This window comes from Schistocerca cancellata, chromosome 4 (genome assembly GCF_023864275.1).
Source record: "Schistocerca cancellata isolate TAMUIC-IGC-003103 chromosome 4, iqSchCanc2.1, whole genome shotgun sequence".
NCBI lineage: Eukaryota > Metazoa > Arthropoda > Insecta > Orthoptera > Acrididae > Schistocerca > Schistocerca cancellata.
In genome coordinates this window covers 322,552,572-322,569,674 of record NC_064629.1, presented here as the reverse complement: position 1 = coordinate 322,569,674, position 17,103 = coordinate 322,552,572, and the positions used below count along the sequence as shown (strand labels likewise).

The window sequence follows — 17,103 nt, the reverse complement described above, 5'->3', positions numbered from 1 at the left end:
ACCCAATCCGTTCTGTGTAAACATACTCACACCATTGTGGAACCACCACCAGCTTACACAGTGTCTTGTTGACAGCCTGGGTCCTTGGCTTCATGGGGTCTGTACCACACTCAAATCTTACCGTCAGGTTTTACCAACTGAAATTGGAACTCATCTGACCAGACGATCCCATATGGTCAGGGGCCCAGAAGAGGCACTGCAGGTTATGCCTTGCTGTTATGCAAGGCACTTTGCAGAACTGTCCTAAAACATATATTCATCATATCTCCCACATTGATTTCTGCAGTTATTTCACACAGTGTTGCTTGTCTGTTTGCAGTGACAACCCTATGCAAACACTACTGCTCTCGGTCATTGAGTGAAAGCCATTGGCCACTGTGTTGTCCATGGTGAGAAATAATAGCTGAAATTTGGTATTCTCTGCATGCTTTTGACACTGTGGATCTCGGAATATTGAAATCCCTAACAATTTCCGAAATGGAATGCCCCATGCTTCTAGCTTCAACAATCATTCCATGTTCAAAGTCTGCTAATTGTTGTCATGTGGCCATAATCACATCAGAAACCTTGTCCGATGACTCACCTGAGTACAAATGACAGCTCCGCCAATGCACTGCCCTTCTATATCCTGTGTATGCGATACTAGCGCCATCTGTGTATGTGCATATTGCTGTCCTATGACTTTGGTCACCTCAGTGCATCACAACGTTGCAATGGTTATACAAGCATGTAAAAATATGATACAGAAGCAAGAATGGCGATTAAAACTATTTACTGAATTCAATAATAAAATTTTGAAACTATTTGCTAGTAGTGTCAAGTAAATACTGAAGTGCCATACCTCATTTCACAGTGATTAACAGTAAATACAGTTAAACTGGAGGCAGATTATTGTTAATTATCTATACTTCATTACAATATAATAAAGTGATTTAATTTTGTAAATATAAAGACCTACAAGCAAAATTGGGACACAATCAGTGAACTGAAAACTGAGACTGCTTTGAAGCTACTTTATCGGGCGCATAGTACAAGTGATAGTATCTGTTGGCAAAACATTGTAAGCTCATTAAGGTTGCTTTGTTGGCCACAGGCTGTTCCCGTGCAGGAATTTATTAAAAGTTTTCCAGATGATGCCAGAATGACATGTTAACTGATAATAGACTGATTGTTGCGCATTGTGTGAGGCCATCACAGCAGCAGTTATGTTAATCAGTTGCTGATGATGAAGACAGTCGAGATTATCGTCAAAAGCTGGAGTTCTTACTTTGACACTGCAAGATGAACAAAACCTATTTTATAGAAATATGTTGTCATGAAACACTTTTGTTTCCATTTTTCTTCTTGGTCCAGATCAGGATTCCTGAATCATTGAAATAAGTCTGTAGACTCTTTGCATGGACAGTTTTTCATACTTTTCAATTAATTTTAGTTTGTAATAATTATATCAGCACAAGTGTACGTGAAATACTGTTGTGTTGCAGTGTTGTGTAATGTTCTATTAGTTTAAAGGAATTTCATTCCTGTAATGGGATGGCATATTTTTAAAGCATTCCCACAGGGAATAGGAGTTTACCAGGAGGAATTCCTTCAGCCAGGTTTTAAAATGTAGTTTTCTCATTAACTAAATTCAATTCTTGTAAGTACTTACTGAAAATGTACATAACAGGCTGCTGCACAGTCCGCCGCTCGTGGTCTCGCGGTAGCGTTCTCGCTTCCCGAGCACGGGGTCCCGGGTTCGATTCCCGGCGGGGTCGGGGATTTTCACCTGCCTCGAGATGACTGGGTGTTTGTGTTGTCCTCATCATTTCATCATCATCCAGGAAAGTGGCGAAATTGGACTGAGCAAAGATTGGGTAATTGTACGGGCGCTGATAACCACGCAGTTGAGCGCCCCACAAACCAAACATCATCATCATCATCATCAGGCTGCTGCACACTTTCAACAGCTGATTTTAAGGGACCAATGACTGAACTGCAGCCAGCCATGCATTTTGTAGCCTTGAATTTAAACTTGTGTGCTAACCTAACCACAACCTCATGATGTGCAATGTATCCGAAAAACGGTGATCAGCATTTTGCGGCAGAACTAAAATCACAATCACTTTGTTTATGACGTTAAGGGCTAACCTGTATGAGCTAACTCAAGATAGAAATATTTCAGTTACAGCACTAAAAGTAAACTGTAATTTCTCACTGTTACTGGCTACACAGGCTGCTGTGTTATCAACTGATGAGCAGTCCTGGTTGTCTCTTGGTTGCAGATTATAGGTGACACAACCAGATTCCACACAAAAAATGAATGATAGGAAGAAAGTCAGAACAAATAGAAAGGTCAATACGGTGATGAAAATAATATGGCAGAGTATTGCTAGTAAAAAAATTACAATTAATTGAATAAAAATAATAGTGTGTTCTGATTACATTTACAGAAATAAAAAAAAAATTCTTTGCATTTAATGAGATTCAAATGTATGACCTTCCACATGTCAGCTTTATCGCTAACCACTGCACTACGCCATTATACTGTGGGGGGTTGTTGCATTTGTGATTATGGTGCCAGTCACAATGATTAATTCCAGCCTTCAAAAATTTGGCTTCATACTATGTGCTGTGAAGCCTGTAAAATGTAGTTGCTCTCTGTGATTATAATTACTTTATATGTGACCGTGGATCATGTCTTATGCAGAAGAATTAAGTAGTGGTTGGTTACTGTTGTGTATGAAACATCAGCATCTGTGTGTGTGGAGGGGATAATCTTGTGTGATGAAATACGAAATAATAGGGCCAGACCCAGGATTCGGAATCCAGACGCGTCAAGAAAGAAAGATGTACAAGGAATTGGAAGTGAACTGACTAATTGTGGCAATTTGGCAACAGCGAATGGTTCGGGCGCGATGTTTAGTGCTCTGATAGGAGGAAACCAGCTACAATGCGTGGAATGTCAGCTATCAGACTATAATAAGCATTTCCTTTATTCGTGTATACCCTGGATAGATGCTATTGTCTCTCATAAACAGATTCATGTTATGCTGCTGTTTCTCAAACAGATTCATGTTGTCAACCGCAGTTATCATAAGCTAGTGTATGTTCTGGGATGTCAATGTAAGAATCCAGAGCTTACTAAATAGAGATCCAGGTGAATTTTATGAGTTAATTCTGTGCATGATTCAGTTGTCTCCCAGCTTCGTTCAGTGTCGCAAATCTGTGTTTACCTTAACTAAGCGTACCCCCATTGCAGGAGAGTGGAATATCATTACAGATTTTATTGCAATTATGCCACTAAACAGTAGCCATAAGCCACGAGTCGTTTCTCTGGAGAACATTGGTTTGCTGTATAATTTGGTTCCTAACCTGAATATGTAACATTTTCACTTGGATTAGTCATTAACTAAACAGCATCTGGTTATCTACTACAGTTTAAATCAAGACAGGAATGGTCATGTGACAATTTTGAAACCCAAATAAACTTTGCACATGATTGGGATTACATAATTATACATGATCTCTGACTGTGATAGTTCAGTATTGTATGAATCCTCCACATTGTAAAATAGAGCTTCAACCTTTCTTGGCTTGGGACTGGGATATGTTTTTGAAAAATTTCCTTCCAATCAGTTTGATGAAACTGGGGGTTAATGAGGAACAAGTTCCTGACATTCAAAATGTAATTAATGACTGAAGTAAAAGTTACAACTCATTGTGTAGTTGAGACACTGGCTGGTTGATAGGCATGCAATCAGGGACCAAAACATTGCTAAGCTTTTGCACAATGTTCTCAAGCAGAGTTGACTACACATATAAGGGCAATAAAAAGTTTTCATTTGAGAGTACTGCTGCAGCATATAAGAACATAGTGCAACTCCAATGCGGGTATATAAGCTCCAACATGTAGGCAAGGGATTAGTGTGGTGTTCATGTCTTTCCAACTTGCAAGCAGTAAATATGGAATCGTGAACTGTGGGAACGTTACTACCAAAGTGTTAAAGCAGGACGAACGTGCTGTTAGTCTTTTCTTGGCTGCCAAAGGACAAAAACTGATAGACACCCATCGGAGGATGACGATTGTGTATCAGGCATCATGTATGTTTTAAACCACTGTTGTGGGTGGGGTTCGGCTGCTTCATGATTACGCACGTCCCCATATTGTAGATGTTGTAATACAGAAGTTACACTACCTGAAGTGGGTGACAACATGAGCATGCGCCTTATAGTTCTCATTTCTCCCCATGCAATTATCATGTATTCAGTTCTTTAAAAAAGGTGTTGAAAGGTCGACAGTTCCTGTCGGTTGAGGATGTGCAGCAAGCAGTTATGGACTTCTTCACACAGCCGGACACATTGTTTTATCATACCTGTATCTTCAACCTTGTTTTTCGATGTGATGATCGCCTTAATGCTCTCGGTGATTTTGGCTTATTGGCATCCTGATTCTGGACTCAGATTTGAATTGAAACTATTTATTGCCCCTTATATAACCTGTCACCACCTCCCCAACCCACTTCTAACATGTGACACATGCGTACAGTTTTAATAATAATAACAATAAAATATATACAATGCTTTAATATAATAGCAATAAATTGTTTAAATTTCATAAAAATCCAAAATATTTCAATGTATTGTTATTAATTTGCTTGCTGCAATAAACAGTAAATTGCTGTAACATAGTGTCCAAGAAATTGCAATTCAGAAAAATACAGTCTATGAAAAGGATACATATGAAAATTTGAGATGTACTTGTGTCACACAATTAATTTAAAAATTACAGTAGCAACTCACTCAGAACTTTGATATCATAATTTATGCAATATAAAATCAAAGTGTGTATTCACGGCTATAATTATTTCAGTAAGCACTTCACTTTCACATTTTCTTATGTGGGTACCTCACCACTTGATATTTAAGTCTGTGAGAACAGCTAAATGGTTGATAAGGTTTAAGAGAAACCATGAGAGGCAAATTTTTAGAAATTGTTTTACAATTTATGGTAAAGTGATAAGTATCACATTCATAATAATGACCCACTACTTATAATTCAGTATGTGAACACACAGTGCTGTTGCCACATTCACTTGTACAGACCACGGGAGTCTATACTCACATGTGCATTTCAGCTATGTAGGTGCTTAGTGGAGATGAACCGTGTTTGGGTACTAGTCAATTATTACCGAGAACACTGGTATTCCATCACAAATTGCGCTTCTTGATTTTCACTGAGAAGCTGTTTGAGAGTTAACAAATGCAGAAAGGTAATTGTAGCAGAAATAAGTGTTGTATCATATATGAATACTGTAAACAGTGCTTTCCCTGGAAATCAAAATCTGGCAGCAGCATATGAAGTGTCAGAAAGTTCAGACAATCCAGGCAAAGGACTGAAGAGCAAATGGTTGCAAGGAGTACCTATTTCTTGGAACAGTGCAGCCTATGGTAAAACGACTATGTAATAGTTTCTGATTTCCATCTGTTTTTGTTGCAATCTCCAGTCTGAAGACTGGTTTTATTCAACTATCCATGCTATCCTATCCTGCATAAGCATCTGTCTTCATCTCTGCATAACTTTCACAACCTACATCCATTTAACCTGCTTACTGCAGTGTAATGTTGGGTCTCCATCCACAATTTTTACCTCATAGAGTTCCCTCCATTAACAAATCGACAATTTGTTTGTCACTTAGGATTTCCTAAGTACCTTGCATTTGATGGTAGCACATTTCACTTTCATAAATGCTTTTCTTCATACTGCCAGTCAGCATTTTATATCCTCTCTACTTTGTGACCATTTTCAGTCTTTTGCTGCCAAAATAGCAGAACTCATTTACTGCTTTCAGTGTGTAAATTTTTTGCTCTATTTCCCTCATCATTGGCTGATAGAACTTGACTACACAGCATTACCCTTGTTTTACTATTATCCATGTTCACTTTACACTGAGATTTCAAAAGTCATGGGATAGTGATATGCACCTATACAGATGGCGGTAATAATGTGTTCACAGGATATAAAAGGGCAGTGCATTGGGGAGCTGTCACATGTAAACAGGTGATCCATGTGAAGAGGTTTCCAATGTGATTATGACTGCACAATGGGAATTAACAGACGCCGAATGCAGAATGGTAGTTGTAGCTAGATGCATGGAACACTCCATTTTGGAAATCGCCACATATCCATTAGTACATTGTAGCGAAATTTGACACTAATGGGTTGTGACAGCAGACCCCCGATGCAAATGCCTTTGGTAACAGCGCAATATCGCCTGCAGTGCCTCTCCTAGGTTCATGACCATATCGGTTGGACCTTAGATGACCAGAAAACCATGATCTGGTTGGATGCGTCCTGATTTTGCTGATTACAGCAAACAACGATGGAATTTTTATGGGTGACAGTGTGCCATGTCAGTGGGCCACAATTGTTCATGATTAGTTTCAAGAACATTCTGGATTATTCAAGTGAATGATTTGATCACCCAGGTTACTCCTCATGAATCTCATTGAACATTTATAGGACATAGTCGAGAGGTCAGTTCATGCAAAAAAATCCTGCACAGGCAATAATTTTGCTATTATGGAAGGCTATAGAGCCAGCATGGCTCAATATTTCTCCTGGTGGCTTCAAACAACTTGTTGAGTCCATGTCGAGTTGCTGCACTACACCAGGCAGGAGGTGGTCCGACACGATATTAATAGGTATTCTGTGACTTTCGTCATCTCAGTGTATAACATCTTTTCAAGAAACTTCATTACACTTAGTTGATCTTCCAAGTAATTTGCTGTCTGTGACAGAGCTACAATTTCATTTATAAACAAAAAGTTTTAATTTTTTCTTCTTAAATGTTAATTTCCTTTCCGAGTTTCTCTTTGATTTTCTGTACTTCTTGCTCATTGTGTAGATTAAATAACATTGGAGATAGACTACAACCCTTTCCAACTCCTGCTTCCCTTATGTCCCCTTAAATGCTAAAAAGTCCTTCATTTGCTGCATTTTTGTATTTTCTTCTTCTGTCACCTAAATTCGATATCACGTGTGTTACGCAAGGATTTCAACTGGACCTTGTAAGTTTTGCTTATTTGATCCTCTGCGGCATTCACCACATCTCTCAAAGCTACGAAGTTTTTGTACAGAAAACTCTGTATGCATCTGACCAGAAGTCTATTCTTCCTGTCATTACACTTACTGGATCTCACAATATCTAACGTGTATTTCTCTTTTGAAGTTCTCTAACCTACCTACACAATTAAGGAAATAACATTCCATGTTCCATTCAGTAGAATGCGAGCTTTGTTTCTCTTGATGACGTCCAATTGATTAGACCTGCTTGGAGGTGTGAATGGGGGACTATTTTACCTTCAAATTATATTACTCAAGAGGATGTTATCATTAAGCTATACAGTAGAGCTGTAGGTCCTCAATACATTCAGCAGCTCTAGTTTCCCTTTGCTTTCAGCCAATTGCAGCACCAAAAAGCACAGCCATGTCGGCCAATGTTAAAAGGCCAGTTCAGTCAATCATCCAGTCTGTTGCCTCTGAAGGTACTGAAAATGCTACTGCTCCTCTTCAGGAACCACATATTAGTCTCGCCTCTTGACAGATATCTCTTTGATGCTCTTGTACCTACCATAAGATAGAAATTGCTGAAGCAGTCAGGTCATTCTGCAAGCTTCAAGAGTTTCACAGATTTCTATTTATTAAATAATAAAAATCCTGCGTAATATGGAGAATATCTTTCCATTCAAAACTACTCTCCACACTAAGTTAATAATTCCAGTAAATTGGTTTGCAAAATTGTTTATCCTTAATGTAAATATTTTGTCATCTTGTCTCTTGAATCTTTCATTCGGTTTTGTCAAAGTATTGCAGTGGATGCAACTTCCGTTGAAAATGATGGGCATTATTTTTCACTTCTCCAGTGAAAAGTATTGGACTTTGCATAAAATTTTGTTTTCTGTGTTTGTCTACAGTTCTACATTGACCCGGCAAAGCTGCTTCCTTTGCGAAGATTCCTGCCACAACCTCCAGGTGCTCCTAATCCTAGGGGAGGTAGAGGTGGCAGCAGAGGAGGCCGAGGTGGAAGAGGAAGTGGACGTGGTGGTTTTGGAGGTCGTGGTGGTTTTGGAGGACGTGGTGGAGGTCGTGGGGGTGGAGGTGGTGGTGGTCGTGGTTGGGGTGGAGGTGGTGGACGTGGAGGGGGTGGATGGGGTGGAGGTGGTGGACGTGGAGGGGGTGGTTGGGGTGGAGGTGGTGGTCGTGGTGGTGGTGGTCGTGGGGGAGGTGGTTGGGGTCGGTAAGATTCTGTGTCTTTGACAAAGGAAAACACCCTTTTACAAATGTGATTAACTGGAGACCATAAAGAATTCTCATATAAAATGGACTTATAAATCATCTTTCCATTGACCATCAAAATGTAGACTTTACTGACCCATATCTTCAAAAAAAGAAAAGGTAATCAGTTGTGGAACTGAAGATATTCTACAATGAAACGCTGCTTATTGTGAAAACTGATAATTAAATATTTTAATTACATGTTAAACAATGTGTACTTTTTTTCTGTGGCCATTTTGTGTTACCTTTCATGCAAGGTACCTTTGTGATAAGAGCAAATACTTATTGCTAGGAAACTTTTATATTCTTTATTTATATCATCTGTGTCTGTATCCCAAAGGTTAATAAGAGAAATAGGTCTCTATAAGATAAGAGGATTTCACTGTTGCAAAAATCTAACTTGCACACTGGATTCCACACGTCATCAGAGAAGTATTTGTGCCACGAAAGTTCAGTCGATAAATACTGAGAACAAAAACATAGGTGTCTGTCAGACAAAAGGAAACAGATGTTGATAAATTAACATAAACAGTCATGTTGTTACTTAGCAGTGGTTAAGTGTAACTCAGTCCCTGAAGTGAAAAGCTAGAAGTGGTGAAAACTAATAAGCAGCTGTTGTATTATTGTAAATTGTTTGGATGAAATTTCAGCTTACTGTGTAGGATACAGCATAACAATAGACATGCCCTGGATTGTGATGCCTAGTGAAGTGTTGAGAACATTGAACTAACACCCTTCAAACTCTGTTTTCTAGTATATGTATGAGAATGGCCAGTGATTTTCTTTTGTTAACTGATCCAGTTGTGAAATGAATTTACTCATTCTAATCACTTTTACCTCATAACTTGCATTGAAACTTACTGTATGTTAGTATGTGTTCTGCTGTAAGTTTTATGACATATTATGGAGATGTTGAGGCACAGACAGCCACAACAAAAAGACTGCTAAACAAGTAGCTTTTGGCCAAAAGGCCTTCTTCTAAAGTAGGCAAAACAGACACAAATTCATACAAGCACAACTCTCATACATGTGACTACAATCTCTGGCCACCGAGGCTGGACTTGGCAGTGAGAGACAATGGTCGTTTGTGTGAGACTTATTCATATTGTAATTTTCCCCTTGTACTGTAACATTTTTGAGACACCAGTATACCTGTTAACTATATGGTGTTGTCAGTGCATATGTTGTTGTTATAACAAATCTACTGTGTCTAAAGTCACTGTGTCTAGGGGTATGACAGCACACAAGTTTGTGGGAAACTGGTATCTACTAAGCAAAATACTGAAAGTATAGCTAAATTCAGTGATAGAAATGAGGGAGAGTGAGAAGTACAGCCTTGTGGAATCTGCTGCATAACTGTTTATCATTTATGGTAAGAGATAATACTCAGAAGCCTTCACTAGACAAGTATGAATCTGTTGGCGATAAATCATACAAAAAAGAACTTTCGTGAAAGTATGGCATTTCATTTTTTCAATTTGAGGGAAACACAACATGACAGCTTTAAAAAACCGCATAAACAAATTGACACTTAGTGTAACTTTGTTGTACAACATGAAAAAGCATAGTAGAAATGAAAATCTGTTGATATAGTTGTACTATGCTGAGAACATTTCACCTTGCCCTTGCGTACACTAATAATTTTATGGGTAAGCCTTTGTGTGACGTGTTTCTCCTGTAGTGTCTCTCTCTCTAGGTATTGCTCACCTTTCATCATACACTCTTATTGACTTTCGGGATGATATTAAAGAACCCTTTACTCGTAAATCACACTTAAAACAATAACAGCCTAAAAAGAATCGTATCAGTTTTCCTAATAGTGCTCAGCGACATGTTTCAAATTCTTATCCGTAGTAATATAAGCTTCATTCTGAAACTGAAAATCTGTCTCTAACAAGATCCTGTAAAGCCCCAATACCTGGTACAGTTGGATGTACCCTCTGCCACGCACTTCACCATGGTTTGTAGAGTATAGATGTAGATGTACATTGAAGCAAAGAATAATTTATTTTGTTTTATGATGGAAAGTTTTGTTAATTTTTGGGGGTGGTTGTCAGTGACATACTTTCAACAAAGTCACCAAAGAACAGTCTTGGTTCATTTACAATCCATCCATCTGGCTATTGTCTTGCCCACCTCTATTTTAGCTTAGTTACTTTTTTAACTATACCTTACACTCCAGTCCGTTCCCTGATCCATTTGCTCGTTCTCCTGTGTACTAATTCCCTGCAATGCTTGTCTGTTGCTCGCCGATCAACCCAGTTATTGGATAGTTTCTACATAAAAACAAAAAAGTCTGGCAATGCCAGTTGTCCATTTATACATTTAGCCAATGGTGGGCATAAAAGAACTGTCTTCCTTGTGAACATTCAGTACCCAGTTGTTCAACATTTGATCTCCCCCCCCCCCCTTCTCTCTCTCTCTCTCTCTCTCTCTCTCTCTCTCTCTCTCTCTCTCTTGTGTGTGTGTGTGTGTGTGTGTGTGTGTGTGTGTGTGTGTGTGTGTGTGTGTGCGTGTGTGTGTGCGTGCGTGCGTGTGTGTGTGCGCGTGTGGTGGTGGGGGGGGGGGGGGGGGGGGTTCACGTGACTGATGCTGGCACAGTGCTTACCAATGCAATGTATAACTTCCTACTCTCTCTGATGCTGTACCTCCTTCCATTTTTGCCTCCTCTCATACTCACAGCAGGTGGGTCCCTCTCAATCTGGGGTTTGAGAGACCTGCTGCCCCCCCCCCCCCCTTCCCCCTTTTTTTCCCCCGCTAAGCTATCCCTCTTTACTCCCTAAGGAAGGAACTATTACTTTTACATACGTCTTTCAGCAGCACTGGAATTTTGCCTTCTGAAGGTAAGCACAGATCAGGAATTATGTTTCTTAACATTGTTTGGAAAGGTACAATTTCATAAGTAATAGGCCATCCCCTTGGATCTGAAACCATTCCCCGAATATTCTCGGTCAACTGTTCTGATAATTCTTTCACCTGGGACAGAGTAACAACATAATAAATACAGTCTAGACTGTCTATAGGGTTGCAGATGTAGACTCACCACACTGTCTATAGTGCATGTGGGTGAGCAGCTGAGCTATACTTGTTCCCTATAAAGCAATCCATCATTGACAGTGTTACCTTTTTGGTGCTGACAGCTGTGTCACTTGAATATCTGGATCAAACATTGAAATCCACATTCACTGGTCCCCTTACCCTGACTAACATGTAATGAAGCCACCAGCCCCCTCCAATGTTCGTAATAGAGATCTTCTGAATCCATGCAGAGTATTATGGAATGGTGAGGGGAATATGAAGTCATTTCATGTAGTATTACTATAAATCATATCAGTTCTCAATTTTTTCAAGAAGGGAAAGAACTGTAGAAGCTCAATATTCTGTTTCCAAGACAAATTCAGTTTACTGCAAACTGGGCTGCTCAACAGCCAACTGCAAAGCTACAGCCCAATCAGTGCAGTGACATGTTTGTATCATGTGACTGTGGCATAATAAACAATTGCATGCAACTTGAACACTGAGATGGAGTACTGCTCATTAGCTGCACTTTACATGTGATAGTTGAGAAATTCTCAGTACACTTAACCCTTTCCAATTCAGCTTTCCTACTCACTGCATTCTCACCAACTCTTATTTATTTTACATGAAGGGAAATGTGTCAGCCATAGTCCAACAGTGGATCTGAGAGGGTTAAGGCTTCATGCCATAGCTTTTGATCCCTACTGACAGAAGTGAATATTCATTGCAGCAGAAATTCATGGGAAGCACCGTTTAGCCTTTGTTGTTTCTCCCCAATTGTTGTATTACTGTTACTGAAACACAGTGGAAGACTGGTGCACTTTCTTTTCTATACTGGCAACAATCAAACTTTAAATCTTCTCCTTTTTGATAAAGAAACCAATAATTTTTGTTCCGTGTAGCTTGTTGGCTGAGTGGTTAAGTACCAGACTACAGGTCTGAAGGTTGGGGGTTGATGCCTGGTCAGTCCTAGGATAGCTTCTTTCACCTCTGGAAATGTTTGTTTACATAAAAAATACTGAGTTGCATTGCAGTTCAGAGTCCACGTTAAAACTATAGGTTCCCCTATAAGTGGCTGTATAATTCAGTTCAAAGGTCGGAAGGAGGTAGGGGTATACCACTTCCAAGTAAAGCACTATAGTGTTCAAACCAGATTTAGGATTGATGACAGAGTTACCTTAATTTTAGTCCAAAAGATTAAAAAAAAAGGGGGGGGAGAGAGGCATTGATATTTTTAGGAGACACCCTGGAATCCTACCATAGTGACTCAGAAATAATGTTTAACAGTTCCAGCAGTGAAAGTTCGCTTTGTACAATAGTAGTGTGTTGGTACAACTTCAACATGAAAACAGCTTCAGTTCACTGACACAAATTTTACTAGTCCTTGGTATGATACATAAACAGAATTTGGTATCTACACACAGATCTTGCAGTTTGTGTGGAACCAGTTCACCAATTGTTATTACTCATACTGCTCGAGCTGGTGTGCTCTAAAATACTCGTACCTTCCCAAGCATTGTGCTCAGCTCTTAGTTGTGTCACAGATGACTTATCTACTCTACTATACAGAGAAGGCAACTGTTAGGTTTACAATCGTGAACAAGATGTGGACGTAGAGTAACTTGTAATTATTAATTATTAGTCAACTACTAATACGGCATGCTATGAGCTGTTTGTATTATATCACTCACAGATGTCATGCAGCCATAATCTTTGTCACAAGTAACTCACATGAGCCAGCTTTGCTCATTGTTTGTACACCAAATTGAATGAATGCTTTCTGTATATGCTTAACACCAGTGCCAAATTACCTATGTAGCAAAAGTTAGGAAATGCTGCAGTCCCCTGGGTGCAAAAAAATCTATAAAGTTAGGTATGAATGGTATTCTATGTGCCATCCAGTGGAAAGATGGTGGTGTCCAAACCTACCATGAGTAGTAACAATTTTAGCTCATTTCTAAAAGTAAACCCCGGGGCACACCATACATTATCTGTCGTAAGTTGTCAACACCACAAAACTTGCAAGAAAATTCCCTAATGTTGTATGAACTTGTCAACCCAGTCAATTAGAATAGGATTATGTTGATTACCAGTAAGACAGTAATTAATGGAAACCATTTATTTTTGGAAGTGTACTATTACACCTGTTAATTCCCTTTGTAGTGTATTTACTATTCACACAGTACTTTTGGTATGAGCTGTCTAGAGTGGAAGCTGCTTTCTTGTTGGTCGACTATTGTATAACATGTTGTAGTTTCACAGTTCTTGCGTGTCTTTTGTGTTGTCCTTTGCCTATCACTGTGGGTTAATAGGGTGCAATACTGCTGTTCAACAACAGCAAAAGATATTGAGAGAGTGCTGCAAAATTTGCTGACAGGAAAATGAGCAGCACTGAAGAATAAGGTAAGCTTATTTGTTTTGTTTTTATATACACAAAATTTTGTTGTATATACAATGTATATAGCAATGTAGGTATAATTATCAGTGTTTGATCTGATGATAAAATGTTAACATTATAATTCATTTACTGTCACACACAAAAGACTTCTTTGCTACTCAGACACCAGGGGTGGGATTGAGTTTTTTAAACCACTCGGAGAGAGGTGTAGGGCTGGGTGCCAGGTTTCACCCCTTTTGTGAAAATGTGGTGAAAATAATTTCTCATGAGAGACTAAACCATTAGAAATAACAAGAGTTTAACCACTAGCTCTGTAGTATAATGGCTAAGGCTGTAGGTGCGTAAGCTAAATGTAATATGCTCAATATTTGCAGAACAGTTTCTTTTAATCCTTATCAAAATGATTGTGGTCTTTATTTTTCTTCATTTAATTTGGTTGTAAATGTCAAATTTTCGATCTTTGAATGCCTCATTCCAGTAATTGTAGGAAGTTTATTGTTTTGTTCAAACTTGATGAAGTGAATTCGTATAAAAAAAAAATGTGGTTGCAGTAAGGTAGCATTTTTCGTGTGGTGCAAAAAGAATTCTGTTTTAAATGTTTGTCTTACAGTAACCACCCAAGAAAATGTACATATTGTTTCAGGACTATTGCATTGCAGATATACAGTCTATAAAACTTTCAGTGAGCCTAGCCACCGTAGTTCAGCTTGGTAGGCGTTGGAAGAATTCGATAGATGGTGTGTCACTTTTCACTGCTGTTGGTCATTGCGGAGTTGAATTGTAAACATTTCTTCAATTTTGTTTAATATTTGTTACTGCACTTGTATGAACTTGAGCATCTTTATAATGAGCTTTCACCAAACTTTGCACTTCTATAACATTTCTAACATAGCAGATGATCATCGTAGAACATATGATATCAGCCCTGGTGCAACTACTTCCTCCCTGCTGCAGCCATCACCCCACGGAAGCTTATGTACTCCTCCTCCTTTCCCTGCATATCACTCTGGGCAAGGCTTACTAAAAATTTGTACAGACTGTAAACAGAAATTTTCATCAGTAGATGTAATTTTTAAAAATTTTAAATATTATGGTAGAGTAATAAAAACACTGTTGTTGTAATGACATAAGCCAAAGATTTCAAACAAAGAATAAAAGGAAGAAAAATTATCCATATGATGATTAAAATGATGATGAGGGCAGTGATACAAAAGGAAATAAAAAATTATTATATTTAAAACCAAATTATACAGATAAAAATAAACACCACAGTCATTTCCATTACAATTGTTGAAACAAATTAGCACACTAGTGGAATTCCAGTTGGAACCTAAGTCCAACTGTTTATGATCCTAGTGCATTGGACACATTGTGATGTGAAACATCTTGGGAATGTGTAAAATTTGAAGGTTTTGACATTCTGCGACACTTGTGTTAGATGTGAGGTGGCTCATGTAACTGCCAAACTGAAAAATCATGGTTCTGTGCGAACTGCACAAGATAAATATATGCTGTCATAGACTGTTGTACAGATCTTTTTGCTATCTGCAATTTAATATATAATTTAGTCACAAAGGGAACACAGTGAAAAAGTCGTCAATGTAAACAAATGAATTCTGAGAAAGTTTTGCTGACTGTGTACAGTTTTACACTATGCTGGCTAAACCATAACAGTCACATCAAAATGATGTAATACTGCGATGTAGGTCTCAAAATACGCAGATAAAACACCGTGATGACCCATGTTTGTCTTATACAGTTCACCCACAATCACCAGCTTAGTATCTTGTATTTGATGCACACATAAATGAAAATAAACAAACAAATTAAGTTTTGAAATATTTGCTTTTTGATTTTTAAAAAATTATTGAGACTTGACTTAAAGTGCTTTGTTCTCCTGTCGAGAACTTTGTTGATATTTGTACCTGTTAGTGACTGGGTATATCTGCTTTCTTTGCAAGGAAATTTTTCAACAAATTTAATTTTCTGGTAGTTTTGACACAGTACATTGTCAGTTCACAATAAAAGAGTGCAGATGTCTGTGCATCTGTCACTGTATCCATGTTTGACTGGGTCTGGCCATTGTCCTCTCCTGCTGGCAGTGCATTCAAATTGTTCAGTAACGTTACTGCTTGTGTAAAGTGAAAGTGTGGCAGTACCCATGCAATTAATAATATTTCTTTAGGTCTGCTGTACCACACAAAATTGTTTTTCGTACGTTTTTCACAAATGAGGTCCCACCCGGGTGAACTGCTGAAGGCTGTGAAACCTGGGACTCAGCCTTACTCCATAGTGCAGGTAGTTTCAGAAAGTTGATTTCATTGCTTTATTCCTCCCTTGTGAGAATTTATCGGCTCTTACACCTGATGGAGCCAACCAGCACTGGCTTCAGTACAAAATGGTTGTAAATTATAATTCTCATTTTTAATGCTATACGATGAACTAGTAGAATTCCATTTTATTTTGTAATTTATTTTCCCTTCTTTGGTTCTGTGCAGATCAAGGTAGCCACCATGAGCAGCAGGCCTACAGATAAAAACAAGCCCTATGCACCTAGAAGTGCAAAGAATAAAGCAAAATATTAAATGGAAAAAAAACTATTACATCAAAAAACGTGAGCCCTTTGTGTTATGAATGATGTTACTGATTCTAAAGCAATTGAAGCAGAAAATATAGAAGTTATGCCTCATTGTATAGATGATGGCAGTAGACCCATTATAACATACAGCATTTATAAGGATCTGCAACTCTTCCCAATGTTGCCAAATTTTCTAAAAATGATTCTGTAACTCATACAGACAGCAAGTCTTCCCATCCCAGCCATGTTACGTCCAATCAAAGAGAAGTTTAAAAGCATGGCAAGCTGTCTAGCCCCTGAAACATCTTCAGGCCAAAGAGAGATGGAAAGTATCATGTGTCTGAGGATATTACATATTCTATAAGTCAAAAGCAAAACAACAATAACTGTTGAATGGCCATGCAGCTTTGATTGTGATTATTGGACTGCAAATGGAAATAGTGAAGTGTAACATATTAACAGTAATCCTTTGTGTTCAATGAAAATGTACAATAATTTCGCCAAAAGTCATTTTCCACACATAGGCATAAACTAACCAAGAAAATGCACGTGAGAGATTGTGTTATTCAGAATCTGAAGGGGACATTTGTTTCATTTGCGAAGTTAAGATTCAGATGGTTTGTCAGGTTTTATGAAACATGGATTAGGTGACTGAAAGAAAATATTTTGTTGGAAAAGCACGAAGAAAGCACTTTACAAAAAAAAAAATGATAATTTTGTTGTTAGTTCGCAAAAACAAGGATGTACATGTCTATTCTCAACCTGTGAGTCAAACTGAGACTCAACAGAATG

The 17,103-nt window shown here is 38.4% G+C and overlaps 1 protein-coding gene across 2 annotated transcripts in view; it reads left to right on the top strand.

Annotated features, from left to right (window-relative positions):
* LOC126183482 (probable H/ACA ribonucleoprotein complex subunit 1) overlaps positions 1–8,530 on the top strand; it is a 72,125-nt gene extending 63,595 nt beyond the window's left edge. For both annotated transcript variants that reach the window (XM_049925502.1, XM_049925501.1), the window contains exon 5: positions 7,957–8,530. In XM_049925502.1, the coding sequence (XP_049781459.1) occupies positions 7,957–8,283 (327 nt within the window). In that variant the 3' untranslated portion in view covers positions 8,284–8,530. The remainder of the gene's footprint in view (positions 1–7,956) is intronic.
* The last annotated feature ends 8,573 nt before the right edge of the window (positions 8,531–17,103 follow it).